Genomic DNA, 26,011 nt, shown 5'->3' with positions numbered 1-26,011 from the left:
TTGACTAAAACCTAGCGATGGTGGTGGTGGAAAATGAACAGCAACGGGTTCCTGATTTTGCCTCTGAGACCGGCTGTCCACTACCCTCGCATGAGTACTCGCTCTTTTTCTGCCATCATTTGCCTAATCGGCACCTCTGTTTCCTTTACCTCGCGGCATGATGTTAAAACCTTTTGAAGAAGCGAAAGACAAACAGTTTTTCGACTCCTTTTTTTCGACTCGGTAGGTAGAACTGGTAAAGAAATAACCCTCCGGTAATAACTGAATTGTATACATGATATTTTCATTTTGAAATGTAAGTAATGGTAACACTCTTAATATATCAAGATCGTTAAAATTAAAGATAAAGAAAAATATCAAAACTCACTTAGCCGTCCGTCCGTTCATCTTTCAATCCATCCCTCTGTCCAACAGGAATTTTATCTTCAGCTAATTGTTTGGAACGGTTTGGTAGAGAAAAAAACAAATGCCATATAATGAAAGAAGTTCTGGAATGCGTATTCAATAATTATGTTCCAGTAGTGTCAATATATATGTGTAATATAAGAAATAACATGGACAGTCTTGCAGCATAGATTTAAAAAAAATTATTGCGGATGAAAAGATTTTGCCTTTGTTAAATTTCTATTTTTGAAAATAGTGATAAATAAAATAAAGGCATTATAACGTGAACCAAAAGCCGTAATAACGTGAATGTTTAACTTTTTGAACACCCCTCTCACAATGATGAGTTATGTATTATAGATGTCATTAATATTTTCTAAACAAAAACTACCGTTTATAAATATTCATTAATTTAATTAAATTAAATTAATATTTATGTCTCTAACAAACATTCAACCCAAATTTCGACCTAAACATAAAGTCAAGGCATGGAATAATTAATGTACTCGTACAAGGAAAATGGCCTATAAATAGGACTGTAAATTATTAGAAAAAGTAAACAGTTAACAGGACCAGATTGCCACAGACTGGTTTATATCTAAGGTAAGACGTTTTAACTTATATATTTTTCTAGCCAATTTAACGCTATGTCGGGAAAATAAAATGGCATATAAAACGTATTACAAATGTACTTGAAAGAATTATTTGACAAATTTAAACAACTTTTTCCTTTTCTTCCGCTATAAACAAAGTGAGAGGGATGTTGTAATTGAACTTCAGCGTAGACAGAATGCTAGCTGCTTTAGAAATTTCGAAAATTAATATCAAACTTTCAGATCGTGTGCTTTATTAATGATGCTTCAAAATCTATAACTACAGCTAGTGTTCAGTAGAAAGTACAAAATAATTTGTTTAGAAGAAAAATACGAAATTATGAATAATTCAATATACCTTATCCTTAAATATGCCCTTATAAATAATGAAATTTTAAAATCAGTGTTTCTTGGGGTGTTTTTTAAAGAAAAATCTTAAGTGATATTTAATAAACATCTTATAATAAGTTTTTCCTTAAATATACGATTTTCCCCTTAACTTTAAGGTACCACATAGCAACCTTGACTTTGCTCTCAGAAATAAGGAATTTATTTTGCATCATCAAAAACGCCCTTTTTTCGGACAGGTAAATATCTTATGATGTAGATGAGTGTTGATTGAAATAATTTTCGTTCAAAAAGGATTTTGTATGCTTAAAGATCCTGTAACTCAATTTGTTGTGGTTTTATATCAGAAATATAATGCTCAAATGAAGATTTATCAATACTGAAAGTTCCAAAAAGCATTATTTGTAAAAACATTACAGAATTAACATTTCACGTTAATAAAGGGAGGTAATTACACATTTATTTTCAGTAATAAATATTTTAAGTCTAAGTCAAATTTTTCAATAAGAAATGAATGCATATATTTAAATGATTACATATAATGTGGACAAATATTTGCAGTATTTTACATATTCTTTGATGTTTGAAAATTGCTTTTTTAAGCATAATTATATACATATATAAAGTTTCACTTAAGTGTGGTTACAACCACAATAATAGCATACAGGATCTTTGATTGCTAATACGGAGGGCGTTAGTGTTTTACCATAAAAGTCGTGCGTCACAGTGCACAGTAGTCTTAACTCATGCAGTGATTGTGAAGCGCAAGAATTATTCATAGGTTGTCACATTACAAACGTACTTAACCTAACTTATCTCATCCATCGAATTACTTATGCAGTTTATAAAGAATGCGTTTTATTGTACATAAAAGGAGCAAGGATGATAGAGGTTTTTCTTTTAGATCCGTATGTTTTCTAATATATTAATTCTGCCAAACTTGTTATGTCCATTTCCTTTAAAAAATGATACATATAAGTACTTTTTTTACAAACGTAATGGCAATGTTTTTTCTTGAAAAAAAAACAGGTTCCTTTTAATTGTATCGGATTCAAGATCTTTTAAAACAAACTTAAGAAAATTATTAGAATTGTGTAATATAAGAAATAAGGTGAACAGTTTTGTAGCGTAGACGTAAAATAAATTATCGCGGATGAAAAGGCTTTGCATTTGTTAAATTTCTATTGTTGAAAATACTTTATTTCATATATAAAAGAAAGTTATATTGCACAAAGGTACATGTATAACATAAGATAATAAAACATGGTCTTACTTTCAACTGAAATCTTCATAAAATTTCACAAAGCATATTTCATTCTGAAATTGAAGAAAATGCTTATTTCTTGAAAGATCATAAAATATGGGAATCCACTAGAAAGGTTTGCTTGAAAACAATTAGATTGGATACAACTTAAGCCGGTGAGAGGTGCGTGAGCGATGCTGCACTTCAAATATACCTCATTAACAAAATACCAAACATGACATCTTTCGTTTGTTTGTTTTCATTCTCTCACTTTCCGGACTATTTTTTTCCGTTGATCTTCCATTTACACAATAACTTGCCAATTTGCTTTAATTTCTATTTTCCTCAAATAATAACACAATTTTCACACATTTACAACATTTTCAGTACAATATGTAACTTCAATAGTAGTAAAATAAATAATCCTTTGAAACACCACATTTTTTTCTATGATTTTTTTTTCTTCAAAAGATCATGATTTTTTTTTTCAAAAGATTTAAGATTTGGCAGAATTATACGATATTCGACTGTCACATTAAATTCGTGCCTCTGGCACTAAAGTAAGAAACATGTGTAGGTTTCAACTCGGAGTAATAATAATTACGCTTATATTAAAAATGACATAATTTGCACACAGTAAAAAGCAAGACTGTACCTAAACGAATACAGATATATAGAGTTTGACATTGTCGATGCACCACAGTACATAATAGACAAAGTCTTTGTTACCCACAGCGAACAACCTTCGTCGAGAATTTTGAATTCCAACTACGACTGATATCCAGCGTTACGGCACGAATAGGCGTTAAAGTGATTAAAATTTGCACCCAAACGCTGCCTGTTTTCATTTGATAAATGCCTTCATATACTATAAGATGTAGATAGGTGCAGCAACAACTGTTTTAACTGTTCATTTTCCATTCTTAGTACACAGGTCACTCTCAAGCATGTGAGATGGCGACCGATGTTGAAGAGATAGGTATTGTTGGGATAGGCTGTAGATTTCCCGGTGCGAATGATATCCATGAATTCTGGAAGCTACTTGAAAATGGTGAAAACCATGTTAAAGACATACCAAAGGAGAGATGGGACAATGACAAAATTTACAGTGAGGCATTTGACGAACCTGGAAAGATCTATGTCAAGAAAGCTGGGCTGTTGACAGAGTAAGTGATGTTCAAAGTGTCACCATTCTATTATATCTATTAAACGAGGGGGGAAAAGCAATTAATCGATTTTTGTTTTGATTTTTTCAATATTTTTTATCAAAAAATAACAATGTCTTGTATGGAATATAAGAATAATTTTCTAAATGAATATTTTAAGTAAACTAATAAGTATTACATTCAATCATAATGCCTCCATAGAGGAAGTTGATATATTGTTGTTTTTTTTCGGTCGGTAAGACCATAAATCAAACTTTTGTCGATGAAAACTACAGAAACATTTTTTTCTTTTGATATGAGAACCTGCTTCATTTTAGTACCAGGTTTTAACAATTATATTTGTATAGATTACATAGCTGCATTTTTGAAATACATTGAGGCATTATTGGTCACATACTGAAAGTTTGTTTTCGTTATTGATGAAGCAACATTGTTTTTATATGATAACTTGCATTAAATTAAAAGTCGAAAACAGATAAGTAGAGTAGAACTTTGCCCAAAGTCTTAACGTTTGAACAAGGCCTGCGAGTTTGAAGTAAATATATTAAAGGTCAATGCCAGTGTGACATTGATAACAAAAAGCTTGTGCGAAGAATAACTAGAGAATGTTTAAAGTTCTAATTATAGAAATGGTTAGGCTTGTCATGCCGGGTTGAAGACCCTTATAAATTCTGAGGTCAGTAGGTCAAAGGCAGTCTTCTTCAAAAATGAAATTGTGGTTAGTAACGTAGTCAGTTAATTGCCTTAATTATTTACAAAAACATTTGTAAGTTTTCTCTTCTTAACAAAGTTCTTGATAAACGTCAACTTATTTTGATAAGGTGCTCGTAACCTATGTGCAGATTCAAATTTTCAAGCAACTGAATATTTTTTCTAAAAAGCATGTGATGTGAACTTGTTTGAAATGAAAGTTATCAACCATGTGTAATATTTTCTTAATTTAAAGACATGACAAGTGGGACAACCGTTTGTTTGGTATTAGTGACCTTGAAGGTGTCAGGATAGACCCCCAGCAACGTTATGTTCTGGAATGTACACATATGGCATTAGAAGACGGAGGTTTTACAAGAGAACAGATATCCGGTACAAACACAGGAGTGTTTATAGGTGAGATGAATTCAGGCTTATGTTTGTCAGTATATAAAATGATATTCATTTCAAAGAAGCATTCAGTAACACTATTTTTTTATTGAATAAATAGTTCAGTAAACAGTTCTCTTTCAAATGTAAAAACGTAACGGAGCACTGACGGAGGTCCTGCGATTTCACAATCATCACAGATCGACAAAATATGCATGGCGGATGCATAAGGTTTATTTTATGTAATACATGTCTAGAATATACACATTTGAAAATTACCGTTCGCTTCTTTTAGACTCTTAGATGACATAAGGCGATAAATAACCATAAAATATTTGATATCTCCTCCATGTTGGCATATTTCTGCCAACAGTAACATTAGAATAAAACTATATGTTGAGTAATATTTTTATAAAATTGATAAACGTTATTTAAAATGATATTGTGCTCATTAGTTCTATCTTGTGTTGCCTTTTTGAAATATTTGTAACATTGAAAGTCCATGCTATTCAACGCACATGAAGATTTACCTTACAAGAATAAATTAAATGTTTCTTAACAAAATATTTCGCTGAAACGTATTATGCTACTATCTAAAATAGGGTTTAAATTGTTAATTTAGGCTTTCATGCATGCGCTATTCACTTTCATTTGAATATACAGTCATATGTCTATCGCTATTTCATGTTATTTGGGAGTGTTGGATAATTTTTAATATTCTTTTTATTTCTTATTTATTTATTTATTTATGTTTTGTTGTTGTAAACTATTGGCATCAGATACATGTTTTTTATACACTTAATATTACTTCAGTAGAAAACACTTAAGAGTGCCTAACACGACTAAAACTTATCACTTAAAAATATTCATCTGTTAACTACAGTCAAGACTGCCTGAGGGACCCCCTGATTTCAACGACTCCCTGTCTTATATCCGACCTTGTTTCAGTCCTCCCAACGTGTTTCCCTTTATAAATGGTCTGAATTATACGACTCCCTGTCATAGGTGACAAGCGACTCTAGTTGTCTGATCCCAATTCATTGCTTTGTCTGATTTAAAAGACTTTTACACCTTTTAATTATACATTTTGTGTTACTGAGTAAGTAAAATAAGTAACAGATAATAATGTTTATAGTTGAATAAATTTCTAGTCACTCGATATAGCAGAATGCTCCGAATGTGAACTTAAATTACATGATTTGTCAATATGTATGTAGTAACTGTAATTTTAGCTAGTATCAGACATTCGGTTACTTATGCTATTGGTAAGATATCGATGATTTTTGTAACTAGAAATTTAGTTTAAGTATTAAAATCGGTAAAGGTGGCACACAGAAATATCTTCGGTAAGAAAATCACTTAGTTTAATTAACGGATGATTAGATTTATTTTCGAACTTAAATCTATAGAGACAATAATACTTTCCACAATAATTAAATGTAAACTATCATAATGTTATTGAGCTAAACTGAATCATATTCTTTAAGAGGCCTATTGATATTTCTTGTTGAACATTGCATATCTTATTAATATCTTATTTTGCGTACACAGGCGTTATGAATGATGATTATAAAAGTTTGATGGGTACAGATCACAGCGCTGATACCAATTTTACAGCAACAGGTCTAAGTACAACGGTTATTGCATCTAGAGTTTCATATGTGTATAATCTTCATGGACCATGTATGACAATAGATACAGCATGTTCTTCTGCTATGATGGCAATGCATTTAGGATGCCAAGCAATACGTGCAGGTATAGAAAGACTCATGCATTAAATTTATGAGTTAAACTCAAGAGAGCAAGTACCAAAGATATTTAATGACAATCCTACTGGGTGGACGTCAGTGCTAGATAAATACTTAGTTTTCCAATCAAACATTTAGAAATTTATGCCAAATTTGTTTTATGCCCTGGTGGCCTTACATCTTTATTTACTATTCAGATGATAATGACAAGTTTAAAACATATACAATATTGTGACTTTTAACTTTATTATATTAAATCAATGTACGATTCGATACGTATTTACGTTTAATTCCCACAAATTAATTTTAGAGTATAATATATCTTTCTTTAAGACATTAATTTAATTTATCTTTCCAATCTTCGTAGGAGACACGTATATGTAATTAAAGATACATGTTATATTTGCAGGTGAATGTGACTTAGCAATATGTGGTGGTGTCAGCAGTATATTGTCCCCTGATATGTTTCTTCCCCTTTGCAAGGCAAGGATGTTATCAAAGGTGGGACAATGTCAAACATTTTGTGATACGGCTGATGGGTACGCCAGAGGTGAAGGCTGCGGTATCGTTATTTTACAGTCAACGAAGAGGGTATAATATTGTGTTTTTTCATTTCTTTATGTGTAAATATATTCTGTCTTGTAGTCAATAAGATGAGCAATGGTTAATTTTTAGAAAAAAAGTCAATGAATTCCCGGCAGAATTTGTAAAATTGCATTTAGAAAGAGAAATTTATAGAAACAGAATGGTATTTAAACTGATTCATGAGAAGAAAATGGATAATACATCGGTTTCAATTTAAATTGGTTACTTTAAGAATTTCCATCCTGCTTCAGCCTACAAAAGTCAAGAATTTATGGGGTATATTGCAAACTGGTATAAACCAAGATGGCCGAGCAACATCGCCTATGACGGCACCATCTAGTAAACAACAGCAGAAATTATTACACAGTGTTTACGGGAAATATAAGGTGAATCCAAAAGACTTAGACTACATTGAAGTTCATGGTAAGGCTTTGCAGATTTTTGAAAATATTTTAAAGAATATATATACATGTATATTACTTATGAACTCTTCATATTTCTGTATTCCGTATACATCTATTGATTCAATTTGTGCAGGTTTCAAACTTAGATATAGAAACAGAAATGTTAAAACAGTTGACAGGAGGGCAATATCTTTAAAGCTACATTCATAGTTATAATTCCTATAAAAAGGTATGTCAACGGTTAGGCAACTTATAATTAATAAAAGTCGGCTATCAAGTCAAAGTTAACAATATTGCAGGTTCAATTTAATTGGGTCAGTTTATGCTCATCAGTTTTTCGGGGTATATTTGCTTAGGGTTCATTTTTCATTTAAAGGTACAGGGACGCCTATTGGGGATCCTACTGAAATTGATGCGATATCAACATTTATCAAAGCAAAACTCCAGGAAACAAACGATTATGATCTTTCACGGAAGATTTTAATGGGTTCTGTGAAAACAAATATAGGTCATACAGAATCCGCAGCTGCTGTAGCAGGTATTATCAAAGTTTTGCTCATGATGAGATACGGAAAGATTATCAAAAGTTTACATATCAAAGAAGACAAATCAAATCTAAACAAAAGAGTTAAGCTTGAGGATACGATACTAGATATATCTGTACGCACGGCAGAATGGCCAAAGAATCAATTCGGAAATAGAGTTGGGTGTGTCAATTCTTTTGGGTTTGGGGGTTCAAACGGGCATGCTGTGATAAAACAATGCAGTGAGAGTTTGGATGTACATGAAGATGATGAAGAAGCTGTTCAAGGCTCTTACATCCCTCACTTTGTATGTATATTTGGAAGGGATAAAACGTCATTATCTAGAAACGTAGAAGGCTTTATAAAAGACACAAAAACGTTCCAAGAAAAACTGAACAATTGTTCATATACTTCACTTTTATATCGCGATAAACATGAACATCGAACTCTTCTTTATGGCACAACTTTAAATGATATACACCGAAGTGCACACTTTGAGTCATATAAAACGAGCGAATCAGTACACGGACAAAAACAAAACTTGGTTTTTGTATTTTGTGGAGTCGGAACAGCTTGGCCAAAAATGGGAGCTGAAATGATGAAAAAACATAAAGTTTTTCAACAGACAGTTAAAAAGGTAAGCGATTATATGAAAATATATTCAAATTGTGATGTCGAACAAATACTGACCTGCACTGATAACTACAGCGATCCTTTCCTGAATCATGTTGCGATATTCACTGTACAAGTCGCATTTTACGAAGTGTGGAAAAGCCTAGGCGTAGTTCCGGATACAATAATCGGCCAGTCTGTCGGAGAAGTTGCAGCCGCATACGCATCTGGGGCGATAAATTTATCTTCAGCCGTGAAAGTTATATATCATCGATCAAAAATATTAGCGCAAATGAAAGGTGGTGCAATGACTGTTATCGGAAATGTGCCTTTATCGCAGATTGAAAACCGTTGCCTCATGTCTAAATACGATGATTCCTTGAATATTGCTGTATATAACAGTCCTTCCTCCTGTACTGTATCAGGCTCAGAGACTGCAGTTAAAGAGTTAGAGAGAGATATGTCGTCTTGCGAGGGTGCATTCATACGTTCCTTAAACGTAGTTTGTGCGTATCATAGTCGATTTATGGATGATTGTTTGAAAGATATAACTTCTGCATTAACAAATCTTGAAAGTAGTATTGAAACAGATATTCCACAAATTTCAACAGTTACAGGGAAACTGGTTGAACCAAAGGAATTAATATCCGCAGGATATTGGGCACAAAATGTTCGCAAACCAGTCATGTTCATGCAAGCCATAGGTATGGCTGCAAAAGATCACTGTAGAAACGTTTACCTAGAAATAGGACCAAGACAGGTCCTTAGAACACATCTTCCAAATATACTTGGTGATAAGCAGAAGTACATTTGTCTTCCATCTATGAATCTCAACGATGAGAGTTGCATGTACAATTCGCTTACTGCGATGTTTGAACTAGGCATGGACATAAATCTATCAACGTTAGTGCCAAAGGAAGGTAGATTGACATCATTGCCCAGGTACCATTTTAACAGAACCTGCCCACTTTTTGTATCAAGTTTAAGTAAACAGTACCTTTCAGGATTGTCAAACTCAATGGGTGCAAAGCATTATGTTGAAAAAGTCAATGAAGAGTCATTTAAAATACTCATTAGTCAGGAAACTACACCTTTTGTTTTTGACCATCAATTGTTAGGCCATGTGACTGTGCCTGGGGCAACATATGTTGAAGCAGTGATAGCCAGTTCTAGTGAAGTCCTAAAAAGTCCACCTGACATTTTAGAACTCTCAGTTAGCTTTGAAAATCCTTGTATGGTAGAAAAAGGGCCAACGACTGTGCTTAATGTTTCATTTAAACAAATGAAAGGTAAAGAAAACAAGTATTTAGAGTACAATGTGAGTGTAAATCAACGTACTCTGTGTAACGGCCACGTTAGTGAAAGAAAACCTATTGAATATTATGAAATAAATGTCAAAGCATTGAAAATGTGTTTGACCAAGTCTAAATCGTCAAATGAAATATACGATGTTTTGGAGAAGATAGGCTTAACATATGGAGATTCATTGCGCCTTATAAAAGAATGTTACTTCACGAGGGACGAATGTATTTCTATCATACATATTCCAACTTGCATCAGACATGATGTCAAAAACTATACGATACATCCTGCAATTGTGGATGCCATGTTACAAGCTTCGGGAGTTTTATCTAACGATGTCAATTCAAGATCATTTGCAGGGATTCCTAAAGGTTTCAAAACTCTTAAAGTATATACTGCAATGCAAGAAAATATGCTTGTTTATACAAAACTAACAAAAATGACTCGAAAAAATAGTTATTATACATCCATACTGTGTACTGAGAAAGGGACGATAGTTGCAGAAATGACTGACCTAATCATACGAACGATGGACACATCTATTCCTAATGATTATATTTCGTATGATCTCAACTGGTTCAAGCATGAAATGTCACAGGATTTTATGTGGAAAGACACAGACATGAATAATGAGGTAATGATTGTTTTTGGTTCAAAACGATTTAAACGCTGGATTTCAAAAGGCAATTTTTCATTTACCTTTCATGAAATCCCTGATGATCAAAATAAGTTCAAACAAGAAGCAACGGAAGTTTTACGCCACTGTAAAAAGGGACAAAAACTTGTATTTGCCCCGTGCATGAATTGCAACGATATTCTTGATCTGGTTAATGTCGATGTCTATAACATCATCAAATCAAATGCAAATTCCTTGAAAACCATTTTCAACATCAAGCAATCGTCTGTGGACACTACCCCGGTTTTTGTTGTGACCGAAATGACACAGCAGTTGTCGCCCAAGTTACAAGAGAAAACGAATTTTCTAGGGGCAGAATTATGGGGATTTACACGATCAGCTATGACAGAAATGCCAAGTGAAGATATACGCCTCATCGATGTAGATTTGCAAGTAGAGAGCATCCAGCCTTTTGTTTCCCTTGTGGTAAACACGGAAAATATAGTTTTAGAATCTCTGATAAGGAATGGCTACATCTATGGAAATGAAATTCGTCCATCAATTACGCAAGACATTGCAACTATTCAAACAAGTATATCCGAATGTTCAACGCCGATAAGTTTATACTCGAATTCTTCAGATGGTGTTTCTGATCCATTTCTTGCAGCTGCCTATCGAATATTAGAGAAGAACGGAGTTCAAGGAGATAATGTGAATATTAAAGTTTCAACAGTGTATATAAACAGAAATGATATGATGACAACAAAATCAAGCATATCATTTTTTTCTTCAAATCCTGGAATAGAGATCAAAACCAATGAGTTTGTGGGTTGGATTCAGAGAGGGAAAAAAGAAGACAGGAATTTAAAAAAAGATGACGATATTTATGTTGTATGTTTTCCAGTTACCGTTTCCACAGTACTGACAGTGCCAACAAGTTGTTGTTTGAATTTGAAAGATACTCCTTTTTACACACCAGGCTTAATTTCCGAAACTGTAATACTTTGGAAGATTCGCAAACAAGTCAAACCAAACTCAAATGCACTAATAGTGGTATCTGATACAAACTGTTGGAGAGCAAAAATACTAAGCAGGCTTTTTGAATATCATAAATCAAAAGGCAAAATTGCTTCCTGGCAAGAACTCACTTCTCTTTCTACCAATGAAAGATATTCACATGCCGTCGTACTTCAGTTTGAAAACACAAGCAATATTTGCATGCTTAACAGCATAATTGGTCTACAAAATGTAATATGTGTAAACAGTTGGCTTCCTTGGGATGCAGCATCTTTCTTTATGCAAAATATAGTACATGCGGATGTACTAACACTCAGATCGGAAAATATTTTGAGTGAAAAATGTTGCATGAAACTAGTTCCAAAGGTGTTGAAATATTTGAAAACGGATGCAGATTTCTTTGAAAAAACCTTGCCGCGAGAATTAACTGAAGGGAGCTTGTCAGTTATAAGCGTATTATACAGTTCTGTTGATGTACAATCGATATCTATGGAAACAAAGATTCCAGTTATTCTCTATCCGTCATCTTGCTTCAAAAAGGATGGGTATTACATATTTGTAGGCGGTACAAGTGGTCTTGGCTGGGAATTATTGCAATATTGTGCACAATTAGGTGCGGGTAATCTTGTTACATTTTCCAGAAGAGGTCTCACCAAAGAAAAGAAAACTGAGATGGAAAGAATAGAAAGTCTATACAGATGTAATATTCAACACATTCGAGCAGATATAACAGATATAGATTCTTTACAAAATGGTTTCAATATTCTAAGAAACAAAAATGCAAAGGTAAAAGGTATTTTTAATGGAGCTGGGGTACTGAAAGATACGCTTCTAAACAAAATGACAACCGAAGATCTGGAAACAGTTCTTCGACCAAAAGTGTTAGGGACATTGAATCTGCATCGCGTAAGTAAGGATTTTGCATTAGACTATTTTGTCACACATTCCTCCATTACTGCAATATTTGGAAATCCGGGACAATGCAACTATGCAGCCGGAAATTCATTTCAGGATTCATTTGCCTTTTTTAGATCAAGTCATGGGTTGTGCGCTCAAAGCATCAATTGGGGAGCTCTACAAGTTGGAATGGCAAGAGAAAGCGGTCCAGATTTTGAAAATCGTTTCCGTCGTCAGGGTATCCATATTCTTAATGACAAGGATGTTAGAACTTGTTTTAACGAAATAGTTCTCACAAAAGACATTCAGAAAATGTTCGGCATTTTTGACTGGCAGAGATTTATTCAAAACCCTATCTATACTTCAGCGCATTATAAGTTCCGAAGAATCCTTCAAGAAACTGGCTTAATTCAACAGGAAAAACCTATTCAATCTTCAGATATCATTCTGAGAGATGATTTTCATAAGCTTCCGTCTGAAAAGAAAAAAGAAAATCTAACAAATGTAATACAGTTGACATTGACAGAGTCGCTGATGGTTGAAAAAGAAAGTCTTCTTCCAGGCACTAGTCTCTATAAACTAGGTATTGATTCCATGTCGGCAATGAGTATAAGTAATTGTCTTCATCAATACACTTCAATACGCGTTCCGGTGGTTTTCCTGTTATCTAACACAACATCAATAGAAGGCTTAGTGTCCTTTCTTCTACGTGAATTAGAAGCTCGTGGCGTCGATGAAAATACGTTAGAAGAGGAACCTATAAATTATGACATTTTGGATGGGTCAGTCACATTTATGCAGGGCAGTATCCTTAACTGCCTTGATACTGATAAACCTGAAAATTTCATTCGCAGCATCTGCTATGAAGTCAAATTGAAAAGGACAAGTGTAAGAAAATGGGTGCAAATAATTACAACTCTCCTTAACCTCCACCCTGGACTGAGACAAATATTCTTTTGGGACCCCGTTGAAAAAAGGTTTCAGGCAAAAGAGATTGAAATCAACAAATTCAATGTTCCTATTGACATTGTATCATTTGAGAACATATTCGAGCAGTCAAATCCAGAGCAGTTAGACCCAAGGAATCATATTCCAGTCAAATTTCATCTCGCATGCAAAGAACGCACAACAAGAATGAAATTATTTCTTCATGCAGTTGTAGTTGATATGCAAAGTATCAATGTTTTATTTCGTGATCTTGAAATATGTGCGCGGCATCATTTTCTAGGAGAAGAACTTCCAGATAATCAACGAAATCACGTTGCGGAAACAGTTCGTTTAGCTCTGACCCCTATGTTCAAAGACATGCAATCATTTTGGAAACGGCAGTTTTCGCTGAGTGTGGAGCCGTTTAGCTTTTCTTCATATGAATTGAAGACATTACAAGAAGAAAATTGGCGCGAGATCGGACACGTGTTTTCCGATGATCAATTCGATAGTATCATAAGTTTTACCAGGAATGAAAAAATTACACTGTACAATTGTGTTTTGTCAGTGTATTTTTTGTGTATTCATGAATTAACCGGTCGTGAATATATACCGTTGATAACAAATACAAATATCAGGGGCTTTATACCTGCGCTAGAAAATGTACTATCAAGATGTATTAATGAGGTACCTGTTATAGGCAGGGTACAATCAAAGATCACTATTTCTCAATATTTACAAGAAATGGCTTTGCAATTAAATATGGTAACGGAACATGGTGCATACCCTTTTGAGCTAATAAGACAAAACATAAAATCCGAAAACCTCCAACAAAATATAGGAAGACATAGATTCATCATTGATGATATATCAAACGTATCAATGCAGTCAGTCAAAAAAGACGTAACAGTAAAAGTAACTGCTGTTCGTCACCGACGACATAACTATGAAACATGCTTATTTGTCTATCATAATATGAAAGGAAAGACACTAAGCCTTGACTTGGGGTTCAATTCGGAATCATTTAGCATGTCTCGTGCACATCTTATGTTAGGAAGGTTAGAGTTTTTAATGAATCAACTAACATCATGCGACTTATCTATCTCAGTCGAGGAGTTATTACGGGTTGAAAACAAGTCGTTGGACATAATCACGGATTGCAAGAAGAATCAGACAAATGAAACTTTTGTTTTTGAAGATTTTTTAAGTAAGTCAACATCGCATACAAATATTTCAAACAGATTCACAGAAAAAAGCCGGAAAAATACAGAAATGAGCCATGGTTCCACGAAAACAATCATGCTTGGTATGTATATGAATCTTAAATATATGAATTGAGAATCGTAATTTAAGAAGAAAACAATCATTATTTATTTTAGTACTAGAATGAAATGTGTACCATTTTATGCATAGTAGAAAACGAAGCTAGTTAAGCTAATTTGAAAAGCATAACATATTGATATTTTATTTAACTTTCAAATACTAACCGCGTTTTCAATTTCTTATCGTGTCATACTATTCACAACCATATACAGATACGATACACATTATATTTATTAGGAGATATTGAGAAACAGTCAGCCACTGGGAACGTATATGATATTAAAGCTACGTTACAAGAAATGAAAACAAGTGAAATGAAGTCGGAATATTACCTCTGTTGGACATATTTGAAAAATGATAGACTGATTAGTTTGGACGCAATAACAGAAATGCACATGAAGAAAATGGGAGGTAATTTGTCCGACTTTGTGAAATTAATTATTAAATATTCGTCGGTAAATTAGACCCTAATGATATGTTACGTCATTGTCTAAGTTAATTTGATAAGATTTCACAAAAGCTTTATTTTCTGGAAACTTATAACAGAACTGAAGTGCTTTTTACTAAATATGTATAATTTAAATTGAAGCTAATTGTTTAGAGGTGCATGTAGAACATTGTCAACTGCTTGTAAAAATTAGTTTGACAGATTTGATTACAAGTTTTATCTGCTTTAACCTGACTTAGGTTGTAGCTTTTGATCACAATACTATTATCATCAGTTACAGTTAGTATGGGCCCATATTTTTTTTTATTGTAGGACAATTACCTAAATTTTTACATCTGATTTCATTTGAATTCAGGTAGATATTGTCTTCTTCTTAAAAATGGTGTGAAAGGTTGGCTCCAGTTTAATGCAAAGACATACCCACAAGCTCGATCATGGTTTGATCAACTTAAATCAGCAATTCAAAGTTCCAAGAGTGTCGGAAACAGCAACGAGGAACACTGCCATCTTTAAATGAAAACAATTTTACAATATAAGTGTAAGTTTAAGATGCTACAATAAAATCCGCAGAACACTGGAGATAGGAGACATTGTGGTAAACTTATTGTTATATGGTCGTGTTTAATGAGCTAAATTATAACATCAACAACAGCCGGGTAGACTTTGAATATATCATATTTTAAGTTATAATAATGTGTTTCATATAGTTATACAGGTCCTGTGTGACTGGATGCTAGCAAGCTCAGGTCCGTGACATTCTCTATTGTTTTTTGTCTTTGTATTCTAAATTTGATATATCATATGTTAAACTTTTATGTCTGATATCACATGCTTGTATATAATTATTGAATTTAGACATGTCATAGAGAAATATGAGCAAATGATAAAGTTTTAATATGTTAAAATATGTACGTGAGCGACCTTTGGAAGTGATATATACATATTTCTTAACTATGTTTAGTTTTACATATATATACTCTTTTAATTTAAATCGATATGAATATGTTAGCCTTGTTCATTTTACGGACTTGTACATAACCTTACATGCTTATCTTTACTAAAACAAAATAATTCTATTCTACACTTGTTTGTACCAAATTACAAAATACGTATTGTTTTTTTTGCCTATTTCGTTATTACCAAATTTATATTTGTAATAATGTAAACCTTTGTCGTGTATTTAATGGTTACATCTCATATCTTTTATTCAATTAACAAAAAAATAACAGTTTAAGCGTTTGTTTGCATTCAGTGAATGGGCAACTGAAAAAATCATGTATGAATTGTCCTTTGAATTTTTTTCATCGCCGAAAAAACGAAACAAAAAAACAAAATGTTATTAACATAATGTTATTAAAAATAGATATGATGTGATTATTCTTAAAACACGCTTTGTCTGCTCATGTGTTTACATTGTTTTGAATATCTTTTAAAACATATTTGTATTTTGCTATGTTAAAATGTTATGCATATCGGGTATCGCTATAATTATGATATACATTAATTCTATGTTGAATAAGGATAAGATTATATGAGCCGCGTCACGACAAAACCAACATAGTGCGTTTGCGACCAGCATGGATTCACACCAGCCTGCGCATCCACGCAGCCTGATCAGGATCCATGCTGTTCGCTTACCAACTTTATCACAAGTAGAGAAACTGATGCGCAGGCTGGTCTGGATCCATGCTGGTCGCAAACGCACTATGTTGGTTTTGTCGTGACACGGCTCACATATATACTAAAGGTTGATATTGCCTTAGGTAATAAAAAACAATTGAAGAACAGCAATGATCGCACATTATTTCAACTATTTGTAACACAATATAATGTTTTTTATTATGTTATTTATATTTTAATGCTTTTTTTAAAATGTGATACATTATGTCCGAATGCGTTACAAGAAGATATCGTGATATCTATAAAGATCACGTTTTTTTAATGCAATAGACTTTTCCTTCTTTTAAATTTGAGAAATCAAATTTTGTTTTACATACCTTTAGTTCGGTTCGAACTTCAGGTTAGTGCTACTTCATGTACACTTACTTATAATTTTGTGAAAGTTGCATTGAATATAATAAAAGAACTGCACATAGTGTTGTTATTGTTTTTATTTTTAATTTCTTTGGTGTACCATAGATATACTAACTTAACCATTCGCTGCCTAATAGTTGCGAAAATAAACTTTACATACAGTTGTAAAAACACCAACATGCAAAACACCACAAGGATGGCTTTATTATTTGATTTTACTTTAATACAACTATATTTATATAAAAAATAAAGATACAATTTCGGGATTATAGATAAGTACATATTTTGGGTGTGTACGGTGGCTAACCATAATAAGATAAAAAGATTCAGAAAAAAAATAATATTGTAAAAAGAAGTGCATTGTTTGGGTCTATAAAAGGTTATTAACTGTTCTTATTAATGTATTACACCCAGCTTACTTCAAAATTCAATATTTCATGGAAAATCTACAATGACATTGGATAACTATACATAAATTTAAAGAGGTAGTCACGTCCTTGTCTATAAATGTTGAATTTATTTTCATCGAGTGATATGAAAATAAATATTCCATGAGTGCCGGTAGCCACGAATGAAATATGATAAATTTCATACCGTGAGATAAAATAAATCCTGTATTTATAGAAAAAAATACTTGAATTTTCTGTTAAATATTTTATTTTTTCTCTTTTTTAGCCTTACTGTTCTTTCCTTACGATGTCTTCCCCTTTACTTTTGTGTATTGGCTGCATTTAAAAACATGTAGTCGGGCAAGATACCAGTGACTTTTCAACTTCCTACAGGGTATATTGCTTACAAATACCTGAAAACATTCAAGCGATCATTTCTCAAAGTCTGAATGTACATCATTTTCTAAATCAAACAAGCCTCAAGTCGTAGAATATACACTTTATTCTGGTCAAAGATACATTGCAAAGATATAATGTGTAACTCAATGAAAATGAGCGAGATATGAAATTACCAGTCATCTGGCACCATGTTGAAGTCACTAATCAGTGACATATTAGAAACAGAATGAGCTGTAGAAAGGTTATAAGATTCATTTAATGTAGAAAGATTTTGTGACATCGATGTTATAACATCTGCCCGGTTATTATTCTGATCGTCTTTTCTGAACGTTGAAGACGTTGGGTTTATATCGGCTGTATTTGCTTCCGCCGCAGGTGCTTGCAGATCCACCCATCTACAGTCGATGTTATCGGTCTTCATGCTTGATTCTAAACGCTGCTCAAAAGAAATTGTAATATTTAGAAAAACTTTTCTTTTAACAAATTAATGCACCAAGTTCACCTTTTCAGTAAAAATATTGATTATATTCACATCTTTTCATGCAGCAGTGTTCTGTTAACTTAATCTTACTTAGTTGTAATAGATGTAGAAAATGCTATGTCTTTCATTAAATATAGACTACATGTTATTACAAGAACTCCATTGTGCATAATAAGCAAAAAATAAAAAAGCGATGCAATGCTTTCAACTCAAGCTCAGAATCGTACAAGAAAAAAGAACAATGTTCGATTTAAGATATATAAAGTCATATATTTCATTTAAAAATTATTGTTTGAATTTCAAAAACAAGGAATACTTCCAGATGATTGTATAAATATGGTAGTATATTGCCTCAAAATCAGATGGCGCATGCACAAAATCATCGCTAAACGATTAAAACCTACTTTTAATTGTAGCATAGTATTTTGCTCCTAACATTTTTTCTGTATACGTACAATATTCACAAAAAAATGTATTTCATAACAAAGACTTTATATGCTACAACTCTTACTGAAATCGATCAAAATAAATGTATTATTGACACCAAATGATTTTACGGTTGATGAATTTATAAAAGAGCCGCGTCACGACAAAACCAACATAATGGGTTTGCGACCAGCATGGATCCAGACCAGCCTGCGCATCCGCGCAGTCTGATCAGGATCCATGCTGTTCGCTTACAAACCCAATAACAAGTAAAGAAACTGATAGCGAACAGCATGGATCCTGATCAGCCTGCGCGGATGCGCAGGCTGGTCTGGATCCATGCTGTTCGCAAACCCATTAAGTTGGTTTTGTCGTGACACGGCTCAAAATATTTTAAAAGATATAGCTTTATTCCCTTTAATAACGAGCATTTGAAGATATTTCAATGTCATTGTTTTTGTTGATCTATGTAAAGAGATAAAAAAAAATAGGCTTTTTGACCTAAAAAAGAATTCCAGGGAGGTCCAAAAGCCTAAAAGCATAAAATCTGAAATTCTTACATCACCAGCTTGGGTAGTTAAACAGTAAGATATGTAATAGAGGATATTGAATGAGTGTAAGTTCAATACTGAATTTATTGCACGAGTTGAATAAAATTATATTATGCGAGCCTCTGGCGAGCATAATATTATTTTATTCAACGAGTGCAATAAATTCAGTAATGAACTTACACGAATTTAATATTCTATTTATCACATACCCAAAATAAAGACCGTTAAAAGTGAAATATGAGTCATTTTTCATTGACGCGTCTATAGTATAACGCTAACATTTAGCGCGTCTTTACACTCTGTTTGTATAACGCTAATGACGTCACGTCAAAATATATGCACGGCCGTGCAATACCATATTTACGGAGTCGCAAAATCGGCACGGGTGTGTGATAAAAAGATGAATTAAACTTTGAAAACTAAGTTAATTGACTTGTCATTGGAATATATAAACTTGACGAAAGATTGCCTTTATTACAACAAGGGAGCATAAATTCTACCCCTCCAGACGATTACGGTCATGATGCCATGCAGGTTAGTTTTAAGAAAGTGGTTCAAACTATCGTCTGCTTTTTCTATCACTTAAGCAAAGAAAACAAGGAAATTTAAACTTCAATTTATAATTTATACATACTTCAACTCTTGTATTCAGTTTCTTGATATGTTTATCCATTTCACGGATTTTTTCTTCTAGCTGCTGCACCCGACTAAGGTCTGATTGCATTGTTTTGATGTAGCAAATAGCTTCTTGTAAAATTGAGCCTTTCTTTTGGCATACACCTCTGTTATAAAAATAAATGTAACATAAAAATAGGGGGAAATATCAAAGAAAAATATAACCTGCTTTATAAAATGACAAACTACAAAATTGTAACTCGGCAAGCAGACGAACAGACATTGGTAGTGAAAGTAGCTTTAACACTTAAGGTATGATCCACCTAATGTATTACATCCACTTTGAAGAGTATTCAAAAAGGCTAGAACTACTGTCAACTGCATTGTAACTGAAGGGCGCGGGTTCAAGCTCCAGAAAAGACAACTTTTTTTTTTCTTTTTTATTTTCTTTGAACATTATTTGTGTTTCTCACATCACTCTTGAGAAAAAAGTATTCCATTTTAATTATGAAATTACTATTGGTATTTATCGGCTAAATTGTGCCCAATTTATTATCAAATATGGTACATGATATTTTCAGAGTCTAATAAAATCTAAACTAGACGGTAAAAGTATTTTATATTTGACAAGCACAACCAATATACTTTTAAGAAAATTTTTAAACAGCCCCTGATTTGAGTAAGTTTTAGGGACATTTTGAATAAGACCCCCCCCCCCCCCCCCCAGTACAAAAATGATCAAACAACTACTTAAAATGGGTGGGGTAGGGTAAAATATATTAACATATTTCAAACATTTTGAGTAGAAAAAATAATTTTGCTGGGTCATTTGTTAGCTGAATGCTATTATTTGTTTCTTATAAATGTTCTATAGGAAAACATTTTTTCATAATGATTATAAAATAGAATATGTAGAGTTTCTCATTTCTGAAAAAGAGCCCTTCTAATAGCCAAGTTTTACTTAAGATATAACTCCATAACTTGTAAACCATGCGGTAAACTTTGTTTAATTTTGCATTCTTGTGTCTTCCATTTTTAATTGCTGCAGTTGGAGATTTTAACGTTCTAATATACCTTAAAGCTATATCAGTAGCGTACAACATGCACCGTATCGAGGACGTCTCTCTATATGTACTTTGGAACAATATTGGATTGCTTCCATGCCAACATTTGGAGGCTAAAATTAAGTATACTTAATATATGAATTAAAATTGGCCAAGAATTTCATAGCGATACAGGCATGTTTCCAATTTTTGATGTGAGTTTACCATATTATATTAAAGTATAACTTTTGACGTGTTTCACACATACATTGTGGTGCAGATTAATATTTACAAGTTTGTAAATATGGAAAATAATTAATATTTTAGATATTTCAGCCTCGCCTAATTTTCAATAATTTTTACAGCTATGTACTTCTCTAATATAATTCAGTATCATATTCAACAATGTATAAAAACCTTATATAAGCTTATTTTATTAACATTATGTTAGATAAGTAATTCAAAACTAAAACATAGGAAAGATATTCATTTCAAATACGTAAATGATGAAATAGTTTTCATTTAAAACTGGCGCACATGTCGCTTCATGGTAAATAATTTTCAAATTCACAAATTTTTCATTTTTTAAAAATATACGAGTATGTTATAGCACTATTCCACTTTTAAGTCATAAGAAGTAAAGTAAGATTCTTTTCATTCATTAATATAGTATATATTAGGCCATCATTCATTGAAAGGATAAATATTAGGTTATATAAATGCAACACTTTGAGACCATTGTTTGATATGGAAGTTATTGTATTACAATGAACGTTAATTTGCTTACCGACTGATATGTTCCGGAAGAAGACACTTTATTTCCTTTATCCTGTCACTTATGATAGACCTTCTTCTTCTTTCCACTAAATAGAATTAAAGATGAAAACGTACCTTGTATATAACTGGCATCCATAGATATTAAAATTATCATTATTAAAAAAAATACCTAAATGAAGTTAATAAGAAAGCAGTTGACATAATCTTAACATTCTCTTTGCTGGCAAATCAGCAATAAAAATTACCATTAGAACACGAAAAATGAAATATTTATACACATTTGATTATTAGTCACAAAACTCGTTGTGTTATCCGACAAATGTGAAATAGTATTTAAACTACACAAAAATGTACAACAATATCAGAATAAAAACGTAATTAAATGCCAATATTTTACAAAGAATACAAGAATTGAAAGACAATTGAAATCAACACGAGTATATACGACTTTGACGTCATCATTAAATTTCGAAATATTGTGTCATTTGTTAGCTTCAGGTTTTCTAACTGTTTACATATTAAAGGGACTCCACTGAGGTTTTTTGAAATGACGGGTCTGGAAATATTTTTTTGAGATTATTACTCCATTTGATGTAGATCTATACTAATAACTTATGTGCAAAATTTCAGATCATTAGCTTGCTCCGTTTTTCCAGAATGATTATTATAATAGTGAAAAATGACCCAATATTGAAAAGTGTTTAAACGCTTTTCACTCAAATCGGATTAAGAATAGCACAAACATATGATTTTCAATGGATTTCTTCTATTTTTCTTGGGAATATTTTGTTAATCAATTTAAATCACACGAGTTATCGATCTGACGTCATCAAAATTTAAAATTTTCATTTTTTTTAGGTTTCTAAACTCGTTTACATATTAATGTTGAAAACTGATTGCGAGCTAGGTAATGTTAACGTGGGTAGCCGGACGTTTTAAATAAAGAGTATTTTGCAAGAACACTGGTTTCTCTATGTTTGGTTGCAAACACACAAATACCCATTTTGGAGATTCAACAACAAATAATTGATAATTTTCTCCAAATTTTCTCCAAAGATGGTATTCAGAGGGGGTTAATTCTAGACGTTTAGAAACATATAGTTTATTTAAACACGCTTTCGAAAGAGAACGGTATTTGGAAGTTATAACTGACCAAAGGTTTAAAAATGCTTTAGTCCGCTTCAGAACCTCTTCTTATAGACTTAATATAGAAATCGGAAGATATAACAATGTGCCGCGAGATCAAAGGGTCTGTTTATCATGCAACATGAATATATTAGAGAATGAATACCATTTTCTGTTAGTTTGCCCCAAATATAGAGAACTAAGGCGTAAATATTAGAAGAACTATTATTGTCACTGGCCTACTTTAACGAAATTTAAAAATCTTATGTCATCTACATCAAACGCAACTATTATAAGTTTATCGAAATTTATATATTTTGAAACAAAATTACGTGTCTCCTAATCATAACTTTATTTATATGAATTGCTTTTTTTAGGTAAACAGAGATATACATCAATACACATCATTATACTCTATAGTTTAAATTTAACACAGTGTCGCCGTATAGTATTGTAATTGTTTATGTTATCACATAAAATCTTACTTCGTAAATGTTTAGAAAAATACTATGTATTTGTCTTTACAGTACTCTTCTGTAAATGATATAAACATGCATGTCTTTCTATTATCACTGAACTAGTTATATTTTGTATGGCTATAAACTTGTTACTTGTTTTATGCCAATGAAATTATTTGAGTTGAGTATATTAATGGACCTTTATTGTGTGATTCTTTTTTCTGTCGGTCCTTATCGGTTGATGCATGATCTTTCGTTATGTGTTGAGATGTTCTCCCTGTTTCAAAAACTTTATTTCTTCTTCCGGTTGCGTTAGGCCTTTGTACGTCATTAACATCTCCACCATGAATTTCATCATTCGGGCAAACTACAAGGCCCGACAAAGATGTATTCTTAAAAAAAAAATATTTTAATAACATTAAAGGATATGAAAATACTACGTTTAATTGTTTCTAAAACTGTGTGTTAAGTTTTTTTATTTTGATTGAGAGAATTTCTGAAGAAGCCATCATTAATTTGTTAATATCTTTTAATTAATTTACACGCTTGGTTAACAACAAGGCTGGGAAGGGCCTCATGTAATGTTGCCCAACCCATTTGCTTCTGTTTTTATTGTTCTCTTTTGTGTGTTTATTTGCATGTATAAAGACAATAAAATATGGTAAAACTAAACTAATAGAGCTATCTCTTTCTATCTTGAGAATGACAAGCATATTGAAATTGTTATTAATTGATACGAACAGCGCATATATTACATTATGATTTTTGATATTCTATATTTGTACTCGATAGAGTTGCAAACAACTTAAGTAAGAAATAATTCTGAAAATTTAACTGATCCGTTTTTCATTATGTAAAGTCGATTTCGTGAAAGACGAAGGTTGCGCTTGTAACTTCATAAAGACAAGTATTGTTGTGCACACTGTATGCAAACTTTAATATGTTTTTTATAAGCTTTAGCTTTATATTAGCGAGGTACTGTATGATAAATGAAATTCACTTGCCTTCAGAGTTCGTTGCTTTGCCTCGCACAATAAACGAATCATGCTAGACGAAATTCTCTCGAACTCATCCAGGTAAGGATCCCTGTGACGCCTCGGGTAATCTTTTACCTCACTTTCAAGAGCACTTAGCGGACAATACATTCCTTTTTGCTGCTGATATATCTGTCTAGGACCTTCGCTCCGATTTTTTACTTGTGTATCTAGTCCATGGGTCCAATCCCGGTACCGTGAATTAGAGTTACTCTTATCGCCACACGAAGCATCATTCAAAAGAAATAACAGATTTTCATTATAAGAAACAAAATCAGACATGCTGATTGTCCGTAAAAGAATTGCATGTGTTTATTGTCCTGAAAACGCCTGTTGTTTTGTTCTGTAAGTTGAATAATTGTTTCGCTCTGGTGATCACAAGAGTATCATTAACCTTCCTTTATATGTAAATAAGATATTACAATTATCAAACCTTATATAAGTTTGTTTATGTAAAAAGCAACCATGTGCTGACCTATATTAAGAACGTACACGTGTCCTAAAAAATAGCTACCATAAAATTTTATGTGTTTAATCCTTGCCATGTAATAGAACGCATTCATAGTATTTCATTGTTTGATTTTAGTTGTTTTATCCGTTAAGTCTATAGCATGATTTTCTGTTCGCAAGCATAAAAAAGGAGCATAACATTGCCGAAAACTAATTAAGGAACGTCATTAACTAAATTTTGTATATAACTGTGGCCTTTAAGTATTCCTGGCAGAGTAAAATGAGCTGCGTCATGACAAAACCAACATAATGGGTTTGCGATCAGCATGCATCCAGACTAGCCTGCGCATCCGCACAGTCTGATCAGGATCGATGCTGTTCGCTTACAAACCCTATTACAAGTAGAGAAACTGATAGCAAACAGCATGGATCCTGACCAGACTGCGCGGATGCGCAGGCTGGTCTGGATCCATGCTGGTCGCAAACGCATTACGTTGGTTTTGTCATGACGCGGCTCAAATGTACGCGTACAAAGAAAATCACCATGTTCCCCGCGGGCTTATGTAGATATGTACGAGTCTTATCTTCCAATCAGTTCTATTAAAAACGACACACAGAAGGCGCTGAATTTGTTTGGGTCTCAGAATGTTAGAAAGGTGAAGGTTGTGAGACTATAAACCAACTTGTTTTTGTGAAATGCCACCAATGCTTTCCAGCGTTTTAATTGTAGTAAATTGGCTTTAAAACTCATTTAAACACTGATATTCAATCCAATGTTTATTTGACTTAAACAATTTGAAAGAAAAATGAGTTGCCTTTACTGGGATTTGAACTACAGACCTCTCGTGCGCAAACCCCTCGGCCACGGTGAATTTATATATTAAAAGTCTGAAGAAAACAATATTATTCTAGATTAGGGTTTGTAACGACGCTAACTGTTGTTTAACACAGATGTAAATAATCATGGAGTTTACTATAAGCATGTATATCTATAAAGAATAAAACAATATTA

At 32.7% G+C, this 26,011-nt stretch overlaps 2 protein-coding genes across 2 annotated transcripts; one reads left to right on the top strand and one right to left on the bottom strand.

Annotated features, from left to right (window-relative positions):
- The first annotated feature begins 672 nt into the window (after window positions 1-672).
- Window positions 673-17,312, top strand: LOC132717173 (uncharacterized). The gene is made up of 9 exons (XM_060700597.1): window positions 673-987; window positions 3,496-3,734; window positions 4,681-4,841; window positions 6,366-6,569; window positions 6,972-7,153; window positions 7,399-7,570; window positions 7,928-14,752; window positions 15,007-15,180; window positions 15,573-17,312. Exons 2-9 carry the CDS (start codon window positions 3,523-3,525, stop codon window positions 15,728-15,730), a joined length of 8,088 nt encoding a protein of 2,695 aa, XP_060556580.1. The 5' UTR covers window positions 673-987; window positions 3,496-3,522; the 3' UTR covers window positions 15,731-17,312.
- Window positions 17,313-18,124: 812 nt separating this feature from the next.
- Window positions 18,125-24,969, bottom strand: LOC132717172 (transcription factor EC-like). Its single transcript, XM_060700596.1, has 5 exons — window positions 24,520-24,969; window positions 23,715-23,907; window positions 21,943-22,018; window positions 20,132-20,279; window positions 18,125-18,475 (listed from the first exon to the last, which is right to left on the bottom strand). The coding sequence occupies exons 1-5, from the start codon at window positions 24,829-24,831 to the stop codon at window positions 18,209-18,211; spliced, it is 996 nt and encodes a 331-aa protein (XP_060556579.1). The 5' UTR covers window positions 24,832-24,969; the 3' UTR covers window positions 18,125-18,208.
- Window positions 24,970-26,011: the final 1,042 nt, after the last annotated feature.

The sequence above is a fragment of the Ruditapes philippinarum genome, unplaced genomic scaffold, assembly GCF_026571515.1.
Source record: "Ruditapes philippinarum isolate M1 unplaced genomic scaffold, ASM2657151v2 ctg683_1_1_1_1, whole genome shotgun sequence".
NCBI lineage: Eukaryota > Metazoa > Mollusca > Bivalvia > Venerida > Veneridae > Ruditapes > Ruditapes philippinarum.
Note: the sequence above shows the minus strand (reverse complement) of the source record. Positions and strands in the feature narration are given on the sequence as shown.